Below are 24,907 nucleotides of genomic sequence, written 5' to 3'. Positions count from 1 at the left end.
GGACAATTTCCCGGCACAGCAGAACATATCTCTCACGGCACACACCGTGTGGTTGGGAAACACTGCTATATAGGATGTATTGAACTTTAATGTGTGTGCACGTGAAGGCCCGCTTATAAGTTGTGTATGTCAATGCTTGCGTGCGGCGCTGGATGTAGGAAGGAATGTGTTCAGAATGTTACATGGTCCAGATGTATACAAGCTTCGACGTTGGGGGGGCGGCAGCAGAGTGGAAGCAGAGGAAGGGAGAGAGGAGGAGGAGGAAGTTAAAGCAAAGGCAAGTAAACAAAGGAGGCAGGAAGAGGAGTAGCGGTTGGGGGAAAAAAACAGCAAGAAGTGCAGGCAAAAGTGGCGGAAAGAACTCCAAAAGACGAAACGCAGCAGTAAAGACAAGTGGCAAAAAAACAGAAGAGGAGTGCCGGAGCAGAGAGGATCTAGGTGGATTGACGACAGTGGAGAAAGGATGACGTCGAAGGGCAAAGGGGCAAGACAGGGCGGAGGAGAGTGGGAGTGGTGACTGGTGAGGAAAGCACAGCTGAGGCAAGAGAGACAGCAACTCACGTACGTTGACGTCCTGAAACGTCCGAAAAGTGCTATCAGCAACTCACACGCGCACGCACAGGAACAGGTATGCTGCATGTTTACGCCACTCAGGCAGAGGAGCGCCCTAATAGTCCAGCATGGAACCTCTGAGCTAAGGAAGCCTCGGACTTGGAAATAACTTCTTACTCAATACTTCTTCACGGACACCACAAGTGAGTGACGTGCTGCCCTTGTCTTGTTATTCCGAGTAATCCATCGAGCGATGTGTTGTTGGATGAAGGACATGTGCTGTGTGTGTAGACGAGACCAACATACAAAGAATTCCAAAAGCTCAAAGCAGCTGTTTGAAACCTCAGATGGATTCCAAAACCGAGAATCATAGCAACTGCATCAAAATAATGCAAATATGAAAGCAGCATTCAGCAACGCAACATGCAATAAAATAGTCCGAAGCATTAGATGTAGAAACAACTGCAAATGTTTCAAATCATTGGTATTATCCTCCTAAATATACACAGAAGTTAATGTGTAGTGCGACAATGCTCAGCGTCAAGCAACTCTTCATGTATGAATTGTTTGAGCTGGCTACGACAGTACAGAAGTCAAAATGAGCAGCACCACTACGTCGTAGTCAGAGTTGCTTGTAGTTTAATGTGTCAACAGGCAGTCATCTCAGAGATCGCTTATTAGAGATTCGTTTACTACTTATACATAGACTCACTAGTCTCAATATACGTACTCTAAAGTGGCATGTACATATTATACATCTGTACTAAAGTGGCATTGATAGTCAGCAGTAATAGTCAGCAGCAAGTGTGTGTCTGTGTGTGTGTGTGTGTGCACGCGTGTGTGTGTGTGTGTGTGTGTCACACGTATCACGAAATAGTCGTTTAGACATACTGTATACGCAGTGTTGAATATGTGAGCAACAGTTAAAATAGTCTGCAGCGTATGTAGTTAAACTATAGTATACATAATCAATATGCACGTTTGTATACAGGTGAATTTGAGCATTAGCAGTACTCAGCATCGTTGCATGTAACAAAGGCCGATAACGGATGGATTATAAATAGTCGAAATGCGGTGCACGGCGTAAACTGTATGACACACAGCTTTTGTTTTTAACCAAGGATCAATCCGTGTGCGGAGGTGAACGTGAAGAGCAGCCGCAGCAATACTCGTCAGTGTTGTTCGTCTATAGTGCAACAACGACACGTTTCAAGCAACTGTACACTCTGGGTTGGAATGTAGTCCAAGTGCAAAAGGCAACAAGAACAGCAGCAAGGCTCAGTATTTTACATGAAGAAGCAGTTTAGGTGTCGGAAGTACAGAGTAAAAGTGAGTTGTATCGCAGCGTTGAATGGTCAGGCGACTTATTTCAATATACTCGTGGCTGTGAGGCAGCCAAGCTAGCCGAGCTTGAAACATCCTGACTGAACGTGCACGCACTCGTGCGCGTTGCAGCTCTCAGCAGGCGTCGCTCATCTGTTGGCAGCAGATAGCTGAGTTCAGATAGCAGAGAGCGCATGTAGCAACAAGTAACGCACACTGCCACAAACGTTGCCACATTCAGATGCTCATGTCGCCTCAGATGTTGGCTTTTCAATGCTAACAATCATTTCAGTCTTTCTAATGTCAACGTACTGTGTCATCTTTAAAGCCAAATCAAATTCCTAACGGAGTCCTATAAGGTATTTGCATTGGACCTTTCAGGACCAATGTATCGGTTCAATGGCAACTTTAAGCCTTAAAAAGAAAATCTACTAGAAGCATTTCTTTAACAGTCAGACTTTCTACAAGATATACTAGTATGACTATGTGTGAAAGGTTTGCCCGGTCTTGGGGATTTGAGAGAGGTTTCAAACTGATTGATTGATTGATTGATTGATTGATTGATTGCTTGATTGCTTGATTGCTTGATTGCTTGATTGATTGATTGATTGATTGATTGATTGATTGGTTGGTTGTGATGTGTTCCAATCACTTGTCTCCACATCGTGGAGAAGGACCACTCATTGCTACTAAGTCACTTTTCTGTGCCTTGTCCAACATCCTGTCTGCGTGTGTGTGCGTGCGTGCGTGTGTGTGTGTGTGTGTGCGCGCGTGTGTGCGTGTGTGTGTGTGTGTGTGTGCGTGCGTGCGTGCGTGCATGTGTGTGTGTGTGTGGCATAGTTGCCCACCCTGGGGAGCATGAGTCATTTATAATCTCTGAACTCTGTAGTGAGTCGGTCTTGTTTGAATTGGCGTGGATCCTAAAAGAAGAAGATGAAGAAAGCGAAATCCTCAAGATGTATTTCAACTCAATATCTCTGGTTTCTGTGTTGTTGTTTTCAAAATTTTGTTGTGCTGTTTTAACACTCGTCCTCAGTTACGAGTGGAAACAAGAGGGAAGTCCCGAGCAAGACAACAAAAGGAGGAAACGCGGCCTCGCAGCCCAAGATGACTCAGTCGTACGTGCGAGAGACGGAATCAACTGGTACGATGGAAGAGGGGGGAAAAACAGAATTGAAACCAGATAGGATGGACCTTTGTCATTCTCTAAATGGGGAAATTGTGGTTTGACCGCAGAAAAGTGGACAGTCACAAAGCAAAGAATAAGATCAAAGAAGCCTAAATAAGGATGTCTTGGAGATCTGAGGTTTGAGGTATATCTTGAGCTCTGATAATGAAGTCAGTTATGAGGTCATAGATTGGATACCCGAGGTCTGAACTCTGAGATTGGATATCTGAGGTCTGAAGTTGAACAAGGACATAAGTCAAAGCTCTGAAGTCCAAAGTAAAAGGTTGTAGGCCCAAAGTCTAATGTCTAAAATCTGTGATCTGAGATCTAAATTCTGACTCCTACAGTGCGAAGTTTAAAATCTGCAGTCTGATCTGTGAAGTCTCAAGTTGTGGTATGAAGTCTTAGGTCTAATATTTATGGTCTGACGTCTAAGTAAGAATGTCTAAAGTCTGAGATCTAAAGAATCAGGTCTGACATCAGATATCTCAGATGTGAAGTATAACATTTTTAATCTGAAAGTCTGAGGCTTGAAGTTGAATGTCTGAAGTATGTTGTCTGAAGTCTGAAGCCTGCGATCTACCGATTGTAATGTGAAGTGAAGTCTAAAATCTGTGGTCTGATATTCCGAGGTCTGGAGTCGACGGTCTTTGCTATGAAGCCTAAAGTCTAACTTCTTAGGTGAGAACTCTGAAGTCTAAAGAAGAATGTCTACACTCTGAACTCTGAAGTATGCAGTCTGGGTTCAGAAGTCCGTGGATGAGATCTAATGTCTGACGTTTGAGATTCTGGCAGTTGTTAATTCAAGGTACATCCGTATTGTCTTTGGGAAAGCCAGCGTTTGCGCTGACTGGTGCTCAGTGTTTTTTGGGCCCATTGGGGAGCTGATGCACGTGAATGGATTGGGAAACAGGAAACAGGACGCCTGACAACCACTTTTCCTGCTTTCAGGATGTCTGTCAAGCTGCGATTCGACTCACCCTCGGATGGAAAGCCAATCTGTCGGAGTCGCTCCTTCACGGGGTTTGGCTCTCTGGCAGGACGACGGCGGTAAGTGTTCGCATCATTAGCACCGAGCCAACAAAGAAAGTGCTAACACTCGGTTGCTTAACCCTTGTGCAGTACCTGTCCATTTTCTGGACATTTTTTCCACATATAAGGTGTTTCATCAAAGGCCAAACATTAAAAAAAAACTTAAGGACCTGAAATTTCGTTTCGTTTCGTTTCGTTTCATTTATTTCAAACATGTGAAAAGAGAATAAGATTATTGTACACAATGAAAAGACATGACAAAATACATGCATATACATATATACACATACCGACATACCCACATACATACATATACATATATATATATACATATAAAAATATACATATACATATATATACATATACACATACACATGCCTATAAGCGTAGCAATAAAGATATAACCGCAAAAGAACCATAAGTCACATTCACATGTCTGAAAAGGAGTAGGAAGAAGTATAACTTATTTAATCCCACCCCCTTTTAATAATCCCTAAATACCCAGCCATAAATCATTTTGCCTCAGTTATCCCAACAAAATACTAAATTACTAAATTATCTCCCACCTGCTGCTCGCTTAACACTAAACATGTACCTACACACTATTAATACATACGTATATTTCACACACAGACACTTAACGTACATACACACCTCAAATACAACACAAAGATACCTGAATGGTAGAAATAAACAAAATAAAACAAAAATAAAAAACAGCCTGAACAAAACAATGACAAACAGACAAACAAAACCAACAAAGAAACGTAAATCAATAATTACTAAGCACCCCATGATACTCATACACCCTCATTTCTGTACCTTGTAAAAATAATTTCTTCTTTATATCTTTTTTTAAACTGATAGATGTTTGAACATTCCCTGAGCGTTTCCTCCAAAGTATTCCATAACTTAACTCCACATATTGAAATACAGAATGTTTTTTTTGTTGTGCGTGCCTTCCTTATCCTGTAATTAAATGTCCCCCTTAAATTATAACCCCCTTCCCTCCCAATGAAAAGATTCTGAATATTAGTTGGCAACAGATTATTTTTTGCTTTGTAAAGTATTTGTGCTGTCCGGAATTCCACTATATCTCTGAGTTTGATGAGTTTTGACTCTAAGAATAATGAATTTGTATGATCCCTGTATCCTGCCCCATGAATGATCCGTATTGCTTTTTTTTGTAAAATAATAAGTGGATATATTGTGCTTATGTAATTATTACCCCAGATTTCTACACAATACATGAAATATGGAAGAACTAGTGTATTATAAAGGATGCGAAGTGTTGTATGATCCAGAGCCTGTTTTGCTCTATTTAATACTGCGATGCACCTTGAGATTTTAGTTTGTACATGTTTAACTTGTGATTTCCAACTGATCTTATCATCTATTGTCACCCCTAAAAGTTTAATCTCATTCACTCTTTCAATAATAACCCCATCCAGCTTTATCTCTAGTTTCAAATTAGTTCTGTGATTACCAAAAAGTATTACTCTTGTTTTGCTTAGGTTTAAGGATAATTTATTGCTGTCCAACCATACCTTTAATTTACTTAATTCAGTATTTATTAGTGTTGTTAAGGTGCGCAAATCACTACCAGAACAAAAAATATTTGTGTCATCTGCAAACAAAACCATCTTCAAAATATGTGATACCTTGCATATATCATTTATATATAATATAAAAAGTTTAGGGCCCAACACTGACCCCTGAGAGACGCCACAACTAATGTCCAACCACGTTGAACAAGTGTCACCCAACTTCACAAACTGCTTCCTTTTTGTGAAATAGCTCTTGATCCATTCTAACGGTTTCCCCCTGATGCCATACCGATGTAATTTATTGAATAATATTTCATGATTTATTGTGTCAAATGCCTTTCTTAGATCAATGAATATCCCAACTGTATATTGTTTTAGGTCTATTGCGTTAGTAATTTCCTCCACTGAGTCAATTAGTGCCAGTGATGTTGCCCTGTTGGATCTAAATCCATATTGACTTTCAGTGAGTATTTTATATTTATCTATAAATTTGTCCAGTCGTTTATTGAAAAGTTTTTCCAGTATTTTAGAAAATTGTGATAGTAATGATACAGGTCTGTAGTTTGTGAAGTGGTGTTTGTTCCCGGTTTTATACAAAGGTATGATTTTTGCTATTTTCATTTTATCTGGAAATATACCGGTCTGAAATGATAGGTTACAGATGTATGTTAATGGTTTAGAGATCCCCTCAATCACTCGTTTTACGGTAATCATATCAATGTCATCACAGTCTTTGGATGTCTTGTTTGTGCATTGGGAGACTATCTTTATAATTTCTTTCTCATCCGCTGCTTTGAGGAACATTGAGCTCAGATTCCTATCTATTAAACTATTACACTGCTCCTCAGTTGTTACTGAATCTGGTATTTGTTTGGCCAGATCAGGTCCCGTATTTACAAAGAATGTATTGAAGTTATCAGCCACTTCTTGCATATCATACTTCTCAGTATTCCCGATAATAAAATATTTAGGATAATAAATTTTTTTAGAGCCATTTTTTATTACAGTATTCATTATATTCCATATTTCTTTGGTGTTATTTTTATTATCATTTAATATTTTACTATAGTATTCTTTTCTAGCAGCTCTTTTAATATTAGTTAGTTTATTCTTATATTGTTTATATTTATTTTCTGACTCTTTAGTTCTCTGTCTTATAAATTCTCTGTAAAGTGTATTTTTCTTTTTACAGGCATTTTGTAAGCCCTTTGTGATCCAGGGATGATCTACATACTTTAGTTTCCTATTATTTACTTTTACAGGACAGTATTTGTCATATAACCTTTTGAAAATTTTTAAGAATTCCTCATATGCACAGTTAATATTATTTTCATTGTATATAATATCCCAGTTTTGTGACATTAAACCATTTTTAAATGCGTTTATTGTTTCTTCTGTTTTAATTCTTCTGTATTCCTGTTTTTTGGCCGGTTGGATAATTTTATAGTTGTCATCAAAAACCATAAAAACTGGCAAATGGTCACTGATGTCGCTGACTAATAACCCACTTATGGTGTTGTTTAAAATGTCATTTGTGAATATATTATCAATAAGAGTGGCACAGTGAGAAGTTATTCTGGTTGGTCTAGTGATTTTTGGATACAAGTTCATGCTATATATTGTGTTAACAAAGTGTTCGGTCAGGTTGTGCTTGTTTGGATTGAGTAAATCAATGTTGAAGTCCCCACAGATGAAAATTGTTTTGCAACTGATTTTCGAAAACACCTCCTCCATCCATTCTGTGAACAGTTCAATGCTAGAACCTGGTGTCTGATATATACAGCTAATGATCACATTTTTCTTTTTTTCCTTGAGTATTTCAATTGTTATGCATTCCAATATGTTGTTAACTACCATTGACATATCCTTTATCACCCTGACGTTTAATGTCTTTTCCACATAGATCGCAACTCCTCCTCCACCTTTGTTTTGTCGATCTATGTGTATAAAGTCATATCCCTCCAGCTCAAAGTCCGCCCCTTTTACTGTGTTGATCCATGTTTCCGTTATTGCAATAATGTTGAATGGGCGAGTAAACTGATGAAGATAATCCTTAATGTTTGTAAAGTTGGCATACAGACTCCTACTGTTAATATGTATAATAGACAGTTTGCTATCTATATTGATTCTATTAAATTCTTCATCAGTATAATAACTGCAGTTATTGTTGATTGAGTTAAAGAAGTTGTTATCCGGGTCTATATCATGTTCCATATCCAGTGAACTGTGGTCAGTGTATTGAAATGATTGGAGTTCCAGTTTGTCGTGTTCACTAATCCTCTGAGTTATGTTACTGTTGTCTTCAGGTGTAGATGCTTGATTTCTTTCGATGTGTGTCATGGTTGTGAGTAGAGTTTACCTTACAGTCCTGCATGATGATCATTGGTATCTATCCAGCTCCTCAATACTCCTTACCATCAGCACTTTTGCTTCCTCCGGTGTTCCATTGAGCTTGATAAATATTTTACAGTTTGTAGTCCAGGTATGTTGAATTTTTTTCTGCTTCCTCAGGTAGCGTGCTTTTTTGGCAATATCAGCGTTGTGCTTGGTCAGGTGCTCATTGATGTAGACGTCGGTTCCTCTCAGCTTTCTTCCTTGTTTTAATAGTGCAATCTTGTGTTTTTTGTTGACAAACCGCATGATGACAGCGGGTTTGTCTCCGGGTCTCCTCTTGGGCAGAGGGTGGCAAGCTTCGATGTTGTCGCAGTCCAGCTGTATCCCCTTGGACTGCAGGAAAGTAGCCACCTGTTGCTCCGTGGAGCTAACATCCAGTTCATCGGGCTCACCTCCCTCGCCAGCGGCCAATGCCCGGGCGTATGACCGGGCTTTGGTATTGACTCCAGAGATGATCACGTCGTTGATTCTGGTATACTGCTCCAGGTCAGCAACCCTGCTTTCCAGGAAGGTGATTTTCTTTTCATTTTCCGCATTCTGGATGCGGAGAGCTTTGACCTCCTCGACCAGCTTGAGGATAGCTTTCTGCTCCAACCTGACAGCCGAGACTTCTTCAGTGAGGAAGTCCAACGCCTTTTTAATATCCTCGCCCTCCTCGACCGAAAAGAGGGGAGCCGTTGATGCCTTCTTCGGACCCATGTTTGGGACGCGCTTGTTGGTTTTTAGCAGTGAAGCAGTGTGTTGTAGCTTCGCGGCTAGTTAGCTCATCAACTCCGAACTCCAATTTCCGATCGACCTCGTCCGTTAGTTTCTAATCAATTGATTGCTGAAATTACCACATTGGAAACGACAACTCGTTCCAAGTTAGTCCACTTAGTAAACTTGGAAAACATGTAGGGATTCGGCCCCCGAGGAAAGGAGTTTGACCTTGAAATTTCACGCAGATGTTCAGAACATGTCAATAGTCAAAATGGCTCCATGCTGTCATTTCTAAGTTAGATATTCTTTAAAGTGCATTGGTTTCATATTGTTTACCCTTCCTTCGGTATTTTGCCAAATTTTGGCAAATTCAAGTCAAGTCAAGTTTATCAGACACTCACAGAGACAGGTTGGCTGCAAGAGAACGCCACCGTCTTCTGAACTCGCTTTCACTGCGGTGGTACAATTGGACTCAATTGAAACCGACAACGCAGAAGGACGCCATCTTGGTACGCGTGGAGAGCACCCACGGACTCGGCGTCTATCTCCAGCTGCACATACAGCAGCGGATATTCGAGCCACCTCCTGCCAAATAAACCCAACGGCGCCATCGGAAGGAAGCTGACGGTGCCAAGGGCAATAGGAGACCGGCCGAGGAGGGACGTTGATGGCTTGCCGCCCGATCAGGTGTCGTGCGCCGGCGACGTGTCGGGATGCCACCGTGTCGTTCGTCTGGAGCGGAACCGATGAGTTGGCGCATTGGATTTGGGTCGACAAAAGTCCGGAAAACGAGTCTCGAGTCGGGCCCGTCCTCTCTCATCGCTTCCCTTCGCGACCGCCGTTTCGGGACCCACGACAGCGTCGGGACCCCGGTTGCTTGGGTAAGCCGGGGGGCGCCTGCTCCAAAAGGTGAACACCATTCTCAGTGCCTCGGTACTTTGTGCACTTTTCAACATGTATTATTAGAGACGATTGCCTATGGTCTTTTGGCCTATATTGACTATTATCTACTTGAGCGTTCTGGATCAATCCGGAAGGACCACTGGCAGTCATTTGCACAGGCCAGCCATAGTCTACTATGGTGGTGGCACGATGGATTACAGGCTATTGCCCAGAGACGTTTTCACTTTCTGGATCACTGCAAATACAGGACTTTGTAATCTGTCTGGGCTACAATCTCCACTGTATTCCTTTTTTCTATTGCAGCAATTCATTGACTCTCCCTTTCTATTTGATGTTAAAACCTCATTGAAAAAAAACTGCAATACTCCTAAAAAACCTTTTATCTATGTGCTCAGGCGCAATTTAATCATTCTCATGCTGCTTATCTCAGGCAATATACATCCAAACCCAGGTCCAGCTATACTTAATCAGAATGTTTCTATTTTGTCATTTGCTGATTTTTGTGATCGCACATCTATGGGTTTTTTACATATTAACATTCAAGTCAAGTCAAGTTTATTTGTATAGCCCTAAATCACAAGCAGTTTCAAAGGGCTTCACATAGACAAAAATTGACAATTATTCTCAAAGCATCCCCTGATCTTAAGCTCCCAAAAGGGCAAGGAAAAACTCAAAAACCCCTGCCAGGGGAAAATGAGAAACGTTGAGAAGGGACCACAGATGGAAGGATCCCCCTTTCAGGATCACCAGGTTGTAATGGATGCAGAGAGGGCGCAAATAATACATAATATGAAAATCAAAAAAGTGGATGTCCAAGTCAGAGCCTGTTACCCAAATTTGATTTGTTGAAATCATGGATTCATACTGCTACTCCTGATGTTCTTGCTATTTCAGAATCATGGCTTAGAAAAAGTACTGTCAATTCTGTAATTTCTATACCAGGTTACACTGTTTTCCGTCAGGACAGAGCCACCAAAGGGGGTGGTGTTGCTTTATATATAAAAGACCATCTGCAATGTACTATTTTCCTATCAAGGTCTGTCCCTAAGCAATTGGAATTATTAGTGGTAAAGATAAAACTGTCTAATAACTTCTCCCTTTCTGTTGCTGTCTGCTACAGACCACCTTCTGCCCCTGTCTCATCTTTAACTACCCTCAGTGAACTCTTGGCCCCACATATCTTTTAGGTGATCTAAATTGGGATATGACTAACCCACCGGAACTGGTTGTGCAACAATTTGATGCCCTAAACCTCTTTTAAATTATATCTGAACCTACTAGACATAACCTGAAATCTCCTTCTTCTGCCACACTGCTAGATGTTATCCTTACAAACGCTCCCTCTAATTATAAGTCTGGTGTTTTTAGCCAAGATCTGAGTGATCATTGTGCTATTGCTTGCATACGCTCTGGTTCTTCGGTTAAACGCCCACCCATGATGGTCTATAAACGCTCCCTGAAAAAGTTTAACCTAGATGCCTTTCTCCAGGACATTGCTGCAGTGTGCTGGGAAAAAATTAACACTTTTTCTACCGGTCTTCTACTGTAGATGCTGCCTGGTCCTACCTCAAATCGACTTTTGGACCGACCATCAATAAACATGCTCCGCTCATTAAACTGCGAATCAAAGACCGCTGCAGTCCCTGGTTTTCCCGAGATCTGGCTGTGTTAATCCGTCAAAAGAACACCTTATGGCGGAAAGCCCGTTCCTCGCAGTCTCCAAGTAATTGGCTTGCTTTTCGGCAATATAGAAACAAATGCACACAGGCAATCAGAAAAACCAAAATCACCTATTTTCTGGATAAATTTGCATCCGGTTCCTCTGATGCCAAAACATTTTGGAAAACAGTCAAATCCATGGAAAATAAATTGACACCTCCCCTATTTCCCAGTGCTATGACCTTTGGTGACACTGTTGTTACCAATAAATTTCTTATGGCCTCTCTTTTAAATCAACATTTTGTTAATTGAGCTATTAATGAGCTCAGTCGCCTAGTGGTAGAGTGTCCGCCCTGAGACTGGAAGGTTGTGGGTTCAAACCCCGGCCGGGTCATACCAAAGACTATAAAAATGGGACCCATTGCCTCCCTGCTTGGCACTCAGCATTAAGGGTTGGAATTGGGGGGTTAGATCACCAAATGATTCCCGAGCGCGGCACCGCTGCTGCTCACTGCTCCCCTCTCCCCCAGGGGATGGATTAAAATCACACGGGGATGGGTTAAATGCAGAGGATAAATTTCACCACACCCAGATGTGTGTGTGACGATCATTGGGACTTTAACTATAACTTTAACTTTAATCTCCCAATCATACCCCCCACCGCTGCCATTTTACATTCATCGATGTGTTCTAGCCCAGTGAGGTTCTCCTTTAGACCCATCCTGACCTCAGAGGTTTTTGAGGAATTCTCTAAACTGGACACTAATAAGTCGGCAGGTTATGACAAGTTGGACCCAAGATTTCTAAAAATTGCTGCTCCCATTATTGCTGCCCCCATCTCACGGCTTTTTAATATGTCCCTGGAGTTGTCTGTCTTTCCTCCAGACTGGAAATTCGCATTGATTACTCCACTCTTTAAAGGAGGTTCTGGCTCTGACCCCAACTGTTATAGACCTATTTCCATCCTGCCTTGCTTGGCTAAGGTCTTAGAAAAACTGGTCCACAAACAGCTCAGTCTTTTTTTGGCCTCAAATAACATCCTGTCCGAATTGCTGTCTGGGTTCCGGCCTGGCTATGGATGCACGACAGCTACTTTGGAGGTCCTAGACCAGGGGTCTCCAACTCCAGTCCTCGGGGGCCGCATTCCTACATGTTTTCCAAGTTTCCCTCGTTAAACACACCTGATTCAATTATCAGGCTCCTGCAGAACGTGAGGATGAACTGATCATTTGAATCAGGTGTGTTTAGACGGTATCATTACTTCCCTGGATTCCAAGCAGATTTGTGTTGCTGCCTTCATTGACCTGACGAAAGCCTTTGACTCCGTCATCCATTCCATCCTCCTGCAGAGACTCTCTATTATTGGCCTGTCATCACAAGGATGTGATTGGTTTGCCAGCTACCTAAATAATCGTCTCCATCAAATTAAATTGGAAAATATTCTTTCTGACCCTCTCACCATCTCCAAAGGGGTTCCTTAAGGCTCGATCCTAGGCCCATTGCTGTTCTCCATTTACATTAATGATGTAGTCAAGTATGTCGGCAGTTCAAAGATCCACCTTTATGCTGATGATACTATTCTATACTCTGAAGGTCCTTCTTCCATTCTGCAGCATCCTCATTACAACTTAGCTTCAACTCCGTTACTTCCATAATCTCCTTCTTAACACTAAGAAAACCAAATGCATAATTTTTAACCGGTCTCGTGCTTCCAACAATACCCCTAAAATATTTTGTGCAGATGGCACTGAACTCGAGTTTGTAAATTGTTACAAATATCTAGGTTTATGGTTGGACTCGTCCCTCTCCTTCACTACCCACATAAAACACCTACAGTCAAAAGTCAAATCTCGTCTTAGCTTCCTCTATCGCAGGGGTGGCCAACCAGTCAGAGACTAAGAGCCACATTTTTTTACTGTGTACCGCAAAGAGCCACAACCCCCCCCCCCCGAAGCGAACACGCAGCGTTTGACGTCCTATTACCACCCCACCCCCCACCCCCCGAAGCGAAGCGAACGCGCAGCGTTTGACGTTCCATTAACATTAACGGCCCTCAAGGACCGGAATTGACCACCCCTGCCGTACGGCATCGGTTTTTCGCTTTCCAAACAAGGCGTGCTCGCTCCCGCGGCAGGGGGAACAAAATCTCACGGGGGAACCAAATCGAGCACACCACCTGTTACTGCCATATTTCCCGCATATATTGGCTCTATTGATAATCTTACAAATAAATTCAATGCGACACTGTTAAATGCCATCGACTCTGTAGCGCTACGACGTCTGAAAACTCGCTGTAGAAAGCCTACTCCGTGGTTCACGGATGGGACACGTACGCTTAAAGCAATTATGTAGAAAGCTTGAGCGCAAATGGCGTTTAACCAAAGTTGAGGTTTTACATCAGGCATGGCGTGACATCCTCCTGAAATACAAACCGGATTCGTTTGAAGTTGGGAAATTGTGTAAAATACCCCACAAATTCACTAATGGGGTTCAGGTCAGGGGAATTGGCAGGCCAATCGAGGACAGTAATGGCATGGTCAGTACACCATTTACTGGTGGTTTTGGCACTGTGGGCAGGTGCCAGATCATGCTGGAAAATGAAATCATCATCTCCATAGAGCAGGGGTAGGCAATTCCGGTCCTCGAGGGCCGGTGTCCTGCATGTTTTATAGGTGTCCCTGCTACAACACACCTGATTCAAATGATCAGGATTGTTATCCAGCTTCTGCAGACCTTGCTAATTATCTGACTATTTGAATCAGGTGTGTTGCAACAGGGTGACATAGAAAACATGCAGGACACCGGCCCTCGAGGACCGGAATTGCCTACCCCTGCCATAGAGCTTTTCAGCAGACGGAAGCATGTAGTGCTCTAAAATCTGCATTTACTCTGGACTTGATGAAACACAGTGGACCAACACCAGCAGCTGAAATGGCTCCCCAAACCATCGCTGACTGTGGGAACGTCACACTGGATTTCAAGCAACTTGGATTTTGCTCCTCTCCAACCTTTCTCCAGACTCTGGCGCCTTGACTTCCAAATGAAATACAAAACTTGCTTTCGTCTGAAAAGAGGACTTTGGACCACTCTGCAACTGTCCAGTGCTTCTTTTCCATAGCCCAAGTCAGACGCTTCTTCCGTTGTCTTGATATCAGAAGTGGCTTGACCATGGGAATACGGCTATCGTAGCCCATTTCCCGGACACGTCTGTGAACAGTGGCTTTTGATACCTGGACTCCCCCAAATTCTGGAAGCGACTCTTCTTCACAAGGCTGCGGACATCTCTCTTGGTTGTGCAGCGTTTCCTGCCACATTTCCCCCTTCCAATTGCCTTTTTGTGGATGTGCTTTGAAACTGCACTCTGTGAACAGCTTGCTCTTCGAGAAATTTCTTTTTGTGTCTTACCCTCCTGATGGAGGTCAATGATGGTCCTCTGGACAGCAGTCAGATCAGCAGTCTTCCCCATACTTGTCATTTAGTTTACTGAACCAAGCTGAGTGTTTTTCAAGGCTCAGGAAACCCTTGCAGGTGTTTCGAGTTAATCAGACCATTCAAGTGATTAATTGAATATCCTACTGGTATACTTTTTCATGATATTCTAATGTTTGAGATAGGATATTTGAGTTTTCTCAAGCTGTAGGCCATAATCAGCAATATTAAAATAATAAAAGGCTTGCAATATTTCAGTTGATTTGTAATGAATCCAGAATGTATGACATTTTTGTTTTTTTAATTGTATTACAGAAAATAAAGAACTTTATCACAATATTCAAATTTTCTGAGACAGTCCTGTATATTACAAAGGAGACTTTATACTTAATTGTGATCATCATTCATCCATCCATTTTATTACTCAGGTATTTTCAAAGCAAATTAATATTGTTGCATTTATTAATTTGCTTTAAAATGACAGCGCAATATAATTAAAAGCTGACACTATAGCAATGTCAAACGTGTTCATTTAAGAAAATGTTTTGTGATCAAATCTTTCATAACGAGAAGGATTTGAGTGAATTGATTTGAATGAATAATTGAGAAGACATTTCAGTTCTGAAGGCTCCTTTTGTCCCAAGCAAAGTGACAGGTGGTGGGGAAGTGGACCGCCGTGAGGATGTGTTCCCCCCTGTAATTTGGGCTAGAAATGAGGCAACCTGTTCAAATTTGTCACACTACCTGAACAGACCCCCAGGAAGACAGAAAAAAAACAGTTGGAGTCCAGCACTCACCGTTCTCAAAATAAGGGGGGCAACATATCCTCACGGGGCCGCCGTGAGGATGTGTTCCCCCCTGTAATTTGGTCTAGGAATGAGGGAACCTGTTCAAATTTGCCACACTACCTGAACAGACCCCCAAGAAGACAGAAAAAAAAAACAGTTGGAGTCCAGCACTCACCGTTCTCAAAATAAGGGGGGGACATATCCTCACGGGGCCGCCGTGAGGATGTGTTCCCCCCCTGTAATTTGGCCTAGGAATGAGGGAATCTGTTCAAATTTGCCACACAACCTGAACAGAAAGAAGGAAGACAGAAAAAAAGCCAGTCGATGTCCAGGACTCACCGTTCTCAAAATGGGAGGGGGGCACAAATTCTCATGGGTTGACGTTTTTTATAGAGTTCCTGTTACATTTTTTATCCCCCCTCCCCACCACCTGTCACTTTGCTTGGGACAAAAGGAGCCTTCAGAACTGAAATTTCTTCTCAATTATTCATTCAAATCAGTTCACTCAAATCATTCTCGTTATGAAAGATTTGATCACAAAACGTGTGTGGCTTTTTCTTAAAGGAACACGTTTGACATTGCTATAGTGTCAGCTTTTAATTATATTGCGCGGTCATTTTAAAGCAAATTAATAAATGCAACAATATTATTTTGCTTTGAAAATACCTGAGTAATAAAATGGATGGATGAATGATGATCACAATTAAGTATAAAGTCTCCTTTGTAATATATACTCCTTGTAGCATGTAACGGTACCCAAAAAGAGGAGTTTCTTTGCATCGAGGTTTATGCAAAGAACTCACGTAATTATATCGTTGCTTTTTGGTGAAGTGATTGAGTGTTCTGTCTGTACGACTGGTCTTTGAATGCACCCCGCTTCAACGGCAGAACGCGAATGAACTTAAAGACATCAAATGAGAACAATCCTTTATAAAAATTAAAATTGACTGACGCAAACGTGAGTTCTTCATGTTTTTATTGAAAACATCATAGTGCTGACGCCGTACGACGCCGTACGGCATCGGTTTTTCGCTTTCCAAACAAACAAGGCGTGCGCGCTCCCGCGGCAGGGGGAACAAAATCTCACGGGGGAACCAAATCGAACACAACACCTGCGGCAGGAACTCAGAGAACGCAGTCACAGTTAAGGAGTTAATATTACGGCTGCTGTAATTTTGATTACGTTCCTGTCGTTGGCAGAGAGCTAAAATTTCAAATTTTATTACCGTGTTTTTCCATGCAAAATGCGCCCCCGTGCATAATACGCACCCTAAACATGGCATGTCGATGCTGGAAAAAAGCCTGTACTCATGTATAATACGCACCCAAATTTTGACTCTTACTTAAGTCCGTAAACGTAAAATTATTTCAGAAAAAAGATCATTTTTGGGAATAACCGGATGTTATTCTGCCGGTCAGTATCACTGCGCATGCGCTAGCAAACTCGATAGCGAAGAAATGTTTCGGATTTGTGTAGGGTACATTGTGACAGCAAACGAGCAGGTGATCGAGCAAGCGTCTGATACGAGAGCATTGTGTTCGTTATGGAGCGTGTTTGAAGTGAACAGCAGAGAAGAAAGGAACAAGGCAAAGTGTTGTGAAATAAAATATTACCTGTAATACGCATTTTGTTATTTGCTGATTGAAACTGCTAATTAAACTGTGAATTGAAACTAATAGGTAGAGAACTGAACTCTCGCTCTTTATATAGCTGACGTGTCTTGCGCATCCGTTCTGCGCATACTGTCATGGCGGCCTCCGTATGATATCCGGTCTGCGATGGAGATTAAAAAACAAACAATATTTGACAATAACACACCATCAAGGATTACACCATCGCATCAAACGATGTGTCGTCAATTATGAATTTTACTGACTAAGTGTGTTGGGCAGGATGGCTGAATGCGATGCGCGATTGACAACAAACAAGAAGAAAGGTGTGATTTCAAGTTTTATTTCGAGGGAGATTTTCTTCAAAAAGTTTTGTACCCATGCATAATGCGCACCCAAGATTTTAGGACAATAAATTAGTTAAATTTTGCGCATTATGCATGGAAAACACGGTAGGTAGTGATCAGACATAAATTGACTCCCATTCAAAATCATAATTTATGATTATAAGTGTATTTCCCACCATTACCAAACGAATCCCTTCTATGGCAAGGAATTACAAACTCAAGTCATGAAACTGGTGTTGGGAGTGTTAACAGCTTTTATCCAGCAGGTAGAGCCAGTATACAACTCACGATTTTGCGTGTGATTACGTATGTTATTGTGTGAAGGCGATGGCCTTCACACATATGTTATTCTACTTTTTTCACTTTATTATTATTATTATATTTTATTCCTTGTCCCGCTTCTTCTTCCACATAATTCATCCGATTCACTCCATTCCACTTTTGACGTATTCCAAATATTCATGGCATGAGCGCTTCCATTTTTCTCGTTCCGAAAATTTTCCGTTTTCGCAGAATTCCCAGAATTCCGACAAATTTTTCCCCATTCATTCTTAATGTCACATTCGACATTTCACAAAATTTCGTTTTTCACCTCTCATTTCTACATTTTTCAACCGATTCAACCCATTCCAACTTTCAACTGTTCATCTTTTTGCCTACCTATTCCACAACTTCCCACTTACCAAAAACTTCACATCTTTTATTTTGAAATTCAACCAAAATTCTCTAAAATTCCGTTTTTCTACTCTAATTTCTACATTTTTCAACCGATTCAACCCATTCCAACTTTCAACTGTTCATCTTTTGCCTACCTATTCCACAACTTCCCACTTACCAAAAACTTCACATCTTTTATTTTGAAATTCAACCAAAATTCTCTAAAATTCCGTTTTTCTACTCTAATTTCTACATTTTTCAACCGATTCAACCCATTCCAACTTTCAACTGTTCATCATTTTTCTACCTATTCCACAACTTCCCAAAAACTTCATATCTTTTATTTTGAAATTCACACCCAATTCCTTTTTCCCTTCTCATTTCTACATTTTTCAACCGATTCAACCCATTCCAACTTTCAACTGTTCATCATTTTTCTACCTATTCCACAACTTCCCACTTACCAAAAACTTCACATCTTTTATTTTGAAATTCACACCCAATTCCTTTTTCCCTTCTCATTTCTACATTTTTCAACCGATTCAACCCATTCCAACTTTCAACTGTTCATCATTTTTCTACCTATTCCACAACTTACCAAAAACTTCACATCTTTTATTTTGAAATTCACACCCAATTCCTTTTTCCCTTTTCATTTCTACATTTTTCAACCGATTCAACCCATTCCAACTTTCAACTGTTCATCTTTTGCCTACCTATTCCACAACTTCCCACTTACCAAAAACTTCACATCTTTTATTTTGAAATTCAACCAAAATTCTCTAAAATTCCGTTTTTCTACTCTAATTTCTACATTTTTCAACCGATTCAACCCATTCCAACTTTCAACTGTTCATCTTTTGCCTACCTATTCCACAACTTCCCAAAAACTTCACATCTTTTATTTTGAAATTCACACCCAATTCCTTTTTCCCTTCTCATTTCTACATTTTTCAACCGATTCAACCCATTCCAACTTTCAACTGTTCATCTTTTGCCTACCTATTCCACAACTTCCCACTTCCCAAAAACTTCACATCTTTTATTTTGAAATTCACACCCAATTCTCCAATATTTCCTTTTTCCCTTCTCATTTCTACATTTTTCAACTGATTCAACCCATTCCAACTTTCAACTGTTCATCATTTTTCTACCTATTCCACAACTTCCCAAAAACTTCACATCTTTTATTTTGAAATTCACACCCAATTCCTTTTTCCCTTCTCATTTCTACATTTTTCAACCGATTCAACCCATTCCAACTTTCAACTGTTCATCATTTTTCTACCTATTCCACAACTTCCCACTTACCAAAAACTTCACATCTTTTATTTTGAAATTCACACCCAATTCCTTTTCCCCATCTCATTTCTACATTTTTCAACCGATTCAACCCATTCCAACTTTCAACTGTTCATCATTTTTCTACCTATTCCACAACTTCCCACTTACCAAAAACTTCACATCTTTTATTTTGAAATTCACACCCAATTCCTTTTTCCCTTCTCAATTCTACATTTTTCAACCGATTCAACCCATTCCAACTTTCCACTGTTCATCATTTTTCTACCTATTCCACAACTTCCCACTTACCAAAAACTTCACATCTTTTATTTTGAAATTCACACCCAATTCCTTTTTCCCTTCTCATTTCTACATTTTTCAACCGATTCAACCCATTCCAACTTTCAACTGTTCATCTTTTGCCTACCTATTCCACAACTTCCCACTTACCAAAAACTTCACATCTTTTATTTTGAAATTCAACACAAATTCTCCAAAATTTCTACATTTCTCAAGTAATTCAACACGTTTCAACGTCATTCGGCAGCATTCCCCGAAGAAGTTATTCATACATTTCGCCTTCACACGCAATTTCTCCAGAAATTGCACATTCTAGTTGTAGAGTGAGTTTGCGTGCACAGAATCGGGCCGGAACGGTCTTATTTTTGAGAATACTGTTGTGTCTTGGTATGCAATCATGCACAAGAATGTACAGTCACGTACGCGCGTGTCATCCCTGCGCATTTCAGCAAGTACATTTTTGCGCACACTACGCATAGGGCAATACGCAGTGCATCATAGTTATTTGTGCTCGTGGCACAATATTGCTTTTATTGCCCGTAGAGCAGGGGTCACCAACTCCGGTCCTCAAGGGCGCCTATCCAGCCTGTTTTAGGTGCAGCCCTGCAACAACACACCTGATTCAAATGATCAGCTCATCAGCAAGCTCTATTAAGGCTGATAGCGATCCTGATTATTTGAATCAGGTGTGTTGCAGGGGGGATACATCTAAAACAGGCTGGATTGGCGCCCTTGAGGACCGGAGTTGGTGACCCCTGCCGTAGAGGGTATGAAATACAAACAAATAAACAAATAAATGAACAATACATATGTATGGATAGCAGAGGCGTAGCCAGGAATTTTTCCAGTAGGGGCGCACGCCCACAGGAAAAAAAATCGAACATCACCCACGCCGTTCGCTGATCGCTAAAACAACGTCCGGGAGGCAAACGGTGAATGGATAACATCGCGCACATAGAATAGCGCAAGCACATTCGCGCAAGACCGAAAGAAAAAAACGGCATGAAAATGAAGGATCGAAAAAGCTCGATTTTTTTTTTTTTTTCCAACCGGGGCGCAGGGAGTCCTAACCGGGGCGCCGCCCCGGCTCGCCCCGGCTTGGCTACGCCTCTGATGGATAGGTCTCATGCCGCTGAACATTTTGAGTGGCTGAAAGTAAAAAAGTATTAAAAAATGACTGAGTTATCACACTTCAAAGAGTGTGCCATTTCTTGGACAAAATAATGCGTTTCATGGTCAATTATATTTCACTGCACAATTGAATTTTCAGGTATTTGTACTTGATTACATGATTTTTTTCCGACAGATTTTTTTACACGGACTCGCGAACATTTGATGTCAGATGTCTGTACTTTCTACACTTGTTACTCTTTTCAGCCTGCGTGGATGCCAGGGCCAGACTGGGAGATTTTTTTCAGGCCAGGAGTCGGTTATGTAACCAGGCCACCCTGGCCTTACCCAAAAAAAGTCAAAGTCCCAATGATCGTCACACACACCTGGGTGTGGTGAAATTTGTCCTCTGCATTTAACCCATCCCCGTGTGATTTTAATCCATCCCCTGGGGGAGAGGGGAGCAGTGAGCAGCAGCGGTGCCGCGCTCGGGAATCAGTTGGTGATCTAACCCCCCAATTCCAACCCTTAATGCTGAGTGCCAAGCAGGGAGGCAATGGGTCCCATTTTTATAGTCTTTGGTATGACCCGGCCGGGGTTTGAACCCACAACCTTCCAGTCTCAGGGCGGACACTCTACCACTAGGCCACTGAGATGGTAGTTTTTTTTTTTTTGTTTTTTTTTTTTTTTAGGACTCCCTGCGCCCCGGTTGGAAAAAAAAAAAAATCGAGCTTTTTCGATCCTTCATTTTCATGCCGTTTTTTTCTTTCGGTCTTGCGCGAATGTGCTTGCGCTATTCTATGTGCGCGATGTTATCCATTCACCGTTTGCCTCCCGGACGTTGTTACCCACACGTGCATGTTCACACCCACACTTAAATGCATGGGCACAAGCAAAACGCATTTGTGCGCACACACATGCACACAATCATTCTTTGGGTTTTGTTGTGAGTAGTACCGGGAAAAACAAATCAAAAACTGGCAATATTTCCACTTTTGCAGAGGAAACATAGACATATTTCAATATTAATTTAGCCAGGGCCAGTTACAAAGTTTAGAGGAATGTGCAAGTAAGAAAGACTAACAAATGACTCTTCAACTTACAAAATCAACTAGAATTAAATCTAACAATAAATCAGCAGAGGGACAGCCTTATTACATGGCAGCGGCTCATATACACACACAACACATGCAAACTGGCATGCATACACGCGCGGGCTCACACAGGTTTTTAACGCACGCGTGTGTTGGGAGGGGGGTGCTGAATAAATCCGTAACTTTTCTGCAATTGGCCGCGTCCTCCTCCAGCGCCTTTCTTTTTTTGTCCCTCTCCGCACCGTCTTTCCTCCTCTTTTTACCACGTTCGAAGTCCATTATTCTCACTTGCACTGCTCGCTAGCTTCAGCAGCCGGCACCTTGCATAGTACAGTCAAACCTCGGTTTTCGACCACAATCTGTTTCAGAACGCGGCTCGAGAAGTGAATCGGTCGAATTCCGAATCTATTTTTCCCATTACAAATAATGGAAAAAAATCTAATCCGTCCCAAGACACAAAAAAGCGACTTTTTTAAGCATTTTTTCATTTGCGCATTTTTGTCCGATCGCGCAACTGCAGCGCACCGCCGAACGCGCAACCGTAGCGCGCCGCCGACCGCGCAACTGCACCGCGCTGTTCGCATTATTGTGCGCTGAAATTTAGAAAATATTTTTAAAGTCCTGATGTACTTTCCAAAATTTAAGTGGACCTCAGTGCGCAGGGAGCTTAATTTGGTCCGATCGCGCAACCGCAGCGCGCCGGGCGATCACTGTCGCATTGCTTTAAGAGCGTCTTTGTGTTTTAGGATGCTTTACTGCTCCCACTTGCTTTCTTTGGAGGCATGATTAGGAGTTAATACAATCCTCAAAGTAACGAAAATACCGTAACGAACGAAGTCAGTCGGCATCCAGGCCGCGCGGTCGGGTTTTCTCGGGTCCTTTCGGGTCATCTCGCGAGGTTCGACCTTCGAATTTTGTTCGACAACCGAAGCAAAAAAAATCTCGAATTTTTCGTTAGAATTCCGATTTGTTCGAGAACCGGGACGTTCGAAAAGCGAGGTTTGACTGTAATTACTATTAACACACCCCTTCCTCCACACGCGCTGTGTGGTTGATACGGACTGTGGGGACGGGTGTTAATTGATATAAACCAATCGTCTTTCCCTTCTCACATGCTACTGGCCTGAGTGGCCTGGCCTGTCTCTCTGATAGACCAGCCGCCGCACCAGCAGACAAAAAAAAAAAGTGACGCAGAGAGACTCAGGCCAGCAGGCCAATTCTAGGCCGGCGCTTCGGGAATACTCCCGGTTCTCCCGATGGTCAGTCCGGGCGTGGTGGATGCCAATGCTTCATAAAAACAATCGCGGGGAAAGGACAAAGAGAGGAATGAGGGGAATGTCAACGGTGGTCTTGATCTTGATTGAGATCTTCTTATCAGGTGGGGGGGAAAAACTGGGATTGCAGCCACGTGTATGAATGGGATCCAAGGTGCATTCACAATAGCAGCTACAGATGAGGAGAAGGAATGGCCCGATTTGAGGATTGTGTGTTGTTGTTTGCTCTTGGAACAATTTATGTGCTGTGTCATCTTAAAAAGCAAAAGTTTCCATGATTAAAAAATGTGCAGTCTAATCTGACAAAAGGCATACAAGTAAGGTGGTTTTTTTTTGCTTCCAGTTTCTGTTAATGGGGCTAATTAAGCATTTTAGGAGGTCACATGGTTCACAAAGTTTTGATAGCATAAAAGTCAAGCCAATGCTAATTAATGCTTGGTTGAAATAACAACATGTAACATAATTTTTGTCTTCTCCCCAGTATGCGTATTAGGCAAGTTCAGAAAAGAATGGAAGCTATTTTGTATGCAAAGGTTCTTTATTTGCAAGATCTTGGGTTGTTTTACGGCAGTCAGTACACAATGCACTTCAGCAGATGAAACAACAACCTCATAGTTCCCGTCAGAAGGCTTTATAGTGGAGGGGAAAAGAAGGAAAAACATATCCTCATAAGGCAGACATTTGTTCTGTTATTCCCTGAATGTCTTGTTATCTACTGAATGTTTTGTATCTATGTGTCATGACGTTAATGAGCTGTGCCTTATGTGTAATTGAAAAGTTACCAAGCTTTGTGTGCCGTGTCTGTGCTCTGATGGAGCAACTATGTTTGTATAAATTAATAAGAGTATTTACACATTGCTGTTGCTCCCTCTTCAGTTGAAATAACAACATGTAACATAATATAATATAAATTAATATAATTTTTTTCTTCTCCCCAATATGCGTATTAGGCAAGTTCAGAAAAGAATGGAAGCTATTTTGTGTGCAAAGGTTTTGCTTTCAATTTTTCAAAACGGGTATTAAATTCAAAAGTCACTTCTTAACTTTGTAGTTAATTTTCAGTCAGGTTTTTGTTCTACTTTTAATTAGGTTCCAAATCAATACTTGTACTTTGACCAAAGTATTTTTTACACAAGTATCCACACATCTACTTGAGTGCAGGGTATGAACACTGCCCATGGCTGCTCTTTTCAGGCCTTCCTCCACTTGGAACTCACTGCGCCTCAACTCCGTGTCTGAAAGAAAAACTCCGAGAGCTCCTTTGTCTCCTAGAAGAGGGTTCGGAGCCGTCTGGTCCATGCAGCCAGAGGACGTCGACCACGTCTTCCAGGCGCTTCGCAAAGGCCTCAGGTAGGGTTACTCCAGGTCACGTGCCATTTTCTGCTCATGTGGCACAGATGGTAGGTCTGCCATCTAAGATCTATTTTCTGAGTTCAGAAATCTGATGGCTCACCTCTGAGGCCTGAAGTCTGTTATCTAATGTGTGAGAAGTGAGTTCTGATTCTTGAAATCTTTTGCCTGGGATCTGAAGATTTGTATTAGGCAAGTGAAATTTCCCATCTGAGCTTTGAATTGCGAGCTCAGAGTTCTGAAAATAGATATGGGATCTCTAATGTGAATTCTGAGGATTGATATCTTAAGTTTTTAGGTCTGAAATTTGGATGTCATAGCTCTGTTGTCTAAAGTGTGAGGTCTGAAGTACTGTACATGGACAAGAGGTCTGGAGTCTGTAATGT

General features: G+C 41.6%; 1 protein-coding gene and 1 long non-coding RNA gene across 17 annotated transcripts in view; both read left to right on the top strand.

Moving 5' to 3' along the window:
• Nucleotides 1-265: 265 nt before the first annotated feature.
• The window catches only part of ripor3 (RIPOR family member 3), a 46,839-nt gene continuing 22,197 nt past the window's right edge, over nucleotides 266-24,907 (top strand). For 12 of the 16 annotated variants that reach the window (XM_037252500.1, XM_037252497.1, XM_037252501.1 and 9 more), the window contains exons 1-3: nucleotides 267-755; nucleotides 3,995-4,093; nucleotides 24,366-24,521. In XM_037252500.1, the coding sequence (XP_037108395.1) occupies nucleotides 3,996-4,093; nucleotides 24,366-24,521 (254 nt within the window). In that variant the 5' untranslated portion in view covers nucleotides 267-755; nucleotide 3,995. Of the gene's footprint in view, nucleotides 756-3,994; nucleotides 4,094-24,365; nucleotides 24,522-24,907 lie in introns of all 16 variants that reach the window. The other 4 variants (XM_037252487.1, XM_037252488.1, XM_037252486.1 and 1 more) reach the window with 3 other exon arrangements.
• Nucleotides 8,952-10,649, top strand: LOC119123490. The gene is made up of 2 exons (XR_005098081.1): nucleotides 8,952-10,161; nucleotides 10,440-10,649. It is a non-coding gene; the product is annotated as an uncharacterized LOC119123490 (long non-coding RNA).

The sequence above is a fragment of the Syngnathus acus genome, chromosome 5 (assembly GCF_901709675.1).
Source record: "Syngnathus acus chromosome 5, fSynAcu1.2, whole genome shotgun sequence".
Classification (NCBI taxonomy): Eukaryota; Metazoa; Chordata; class Actinopteri; order Syngnathiformes; family Syngnathidae; genus Syngnathus; species Syngnathus acus.
Note: the sequence above shows the minus strand (reverse complement) of the source record. Positions and strands in the feature narration are given on the sequence as shown.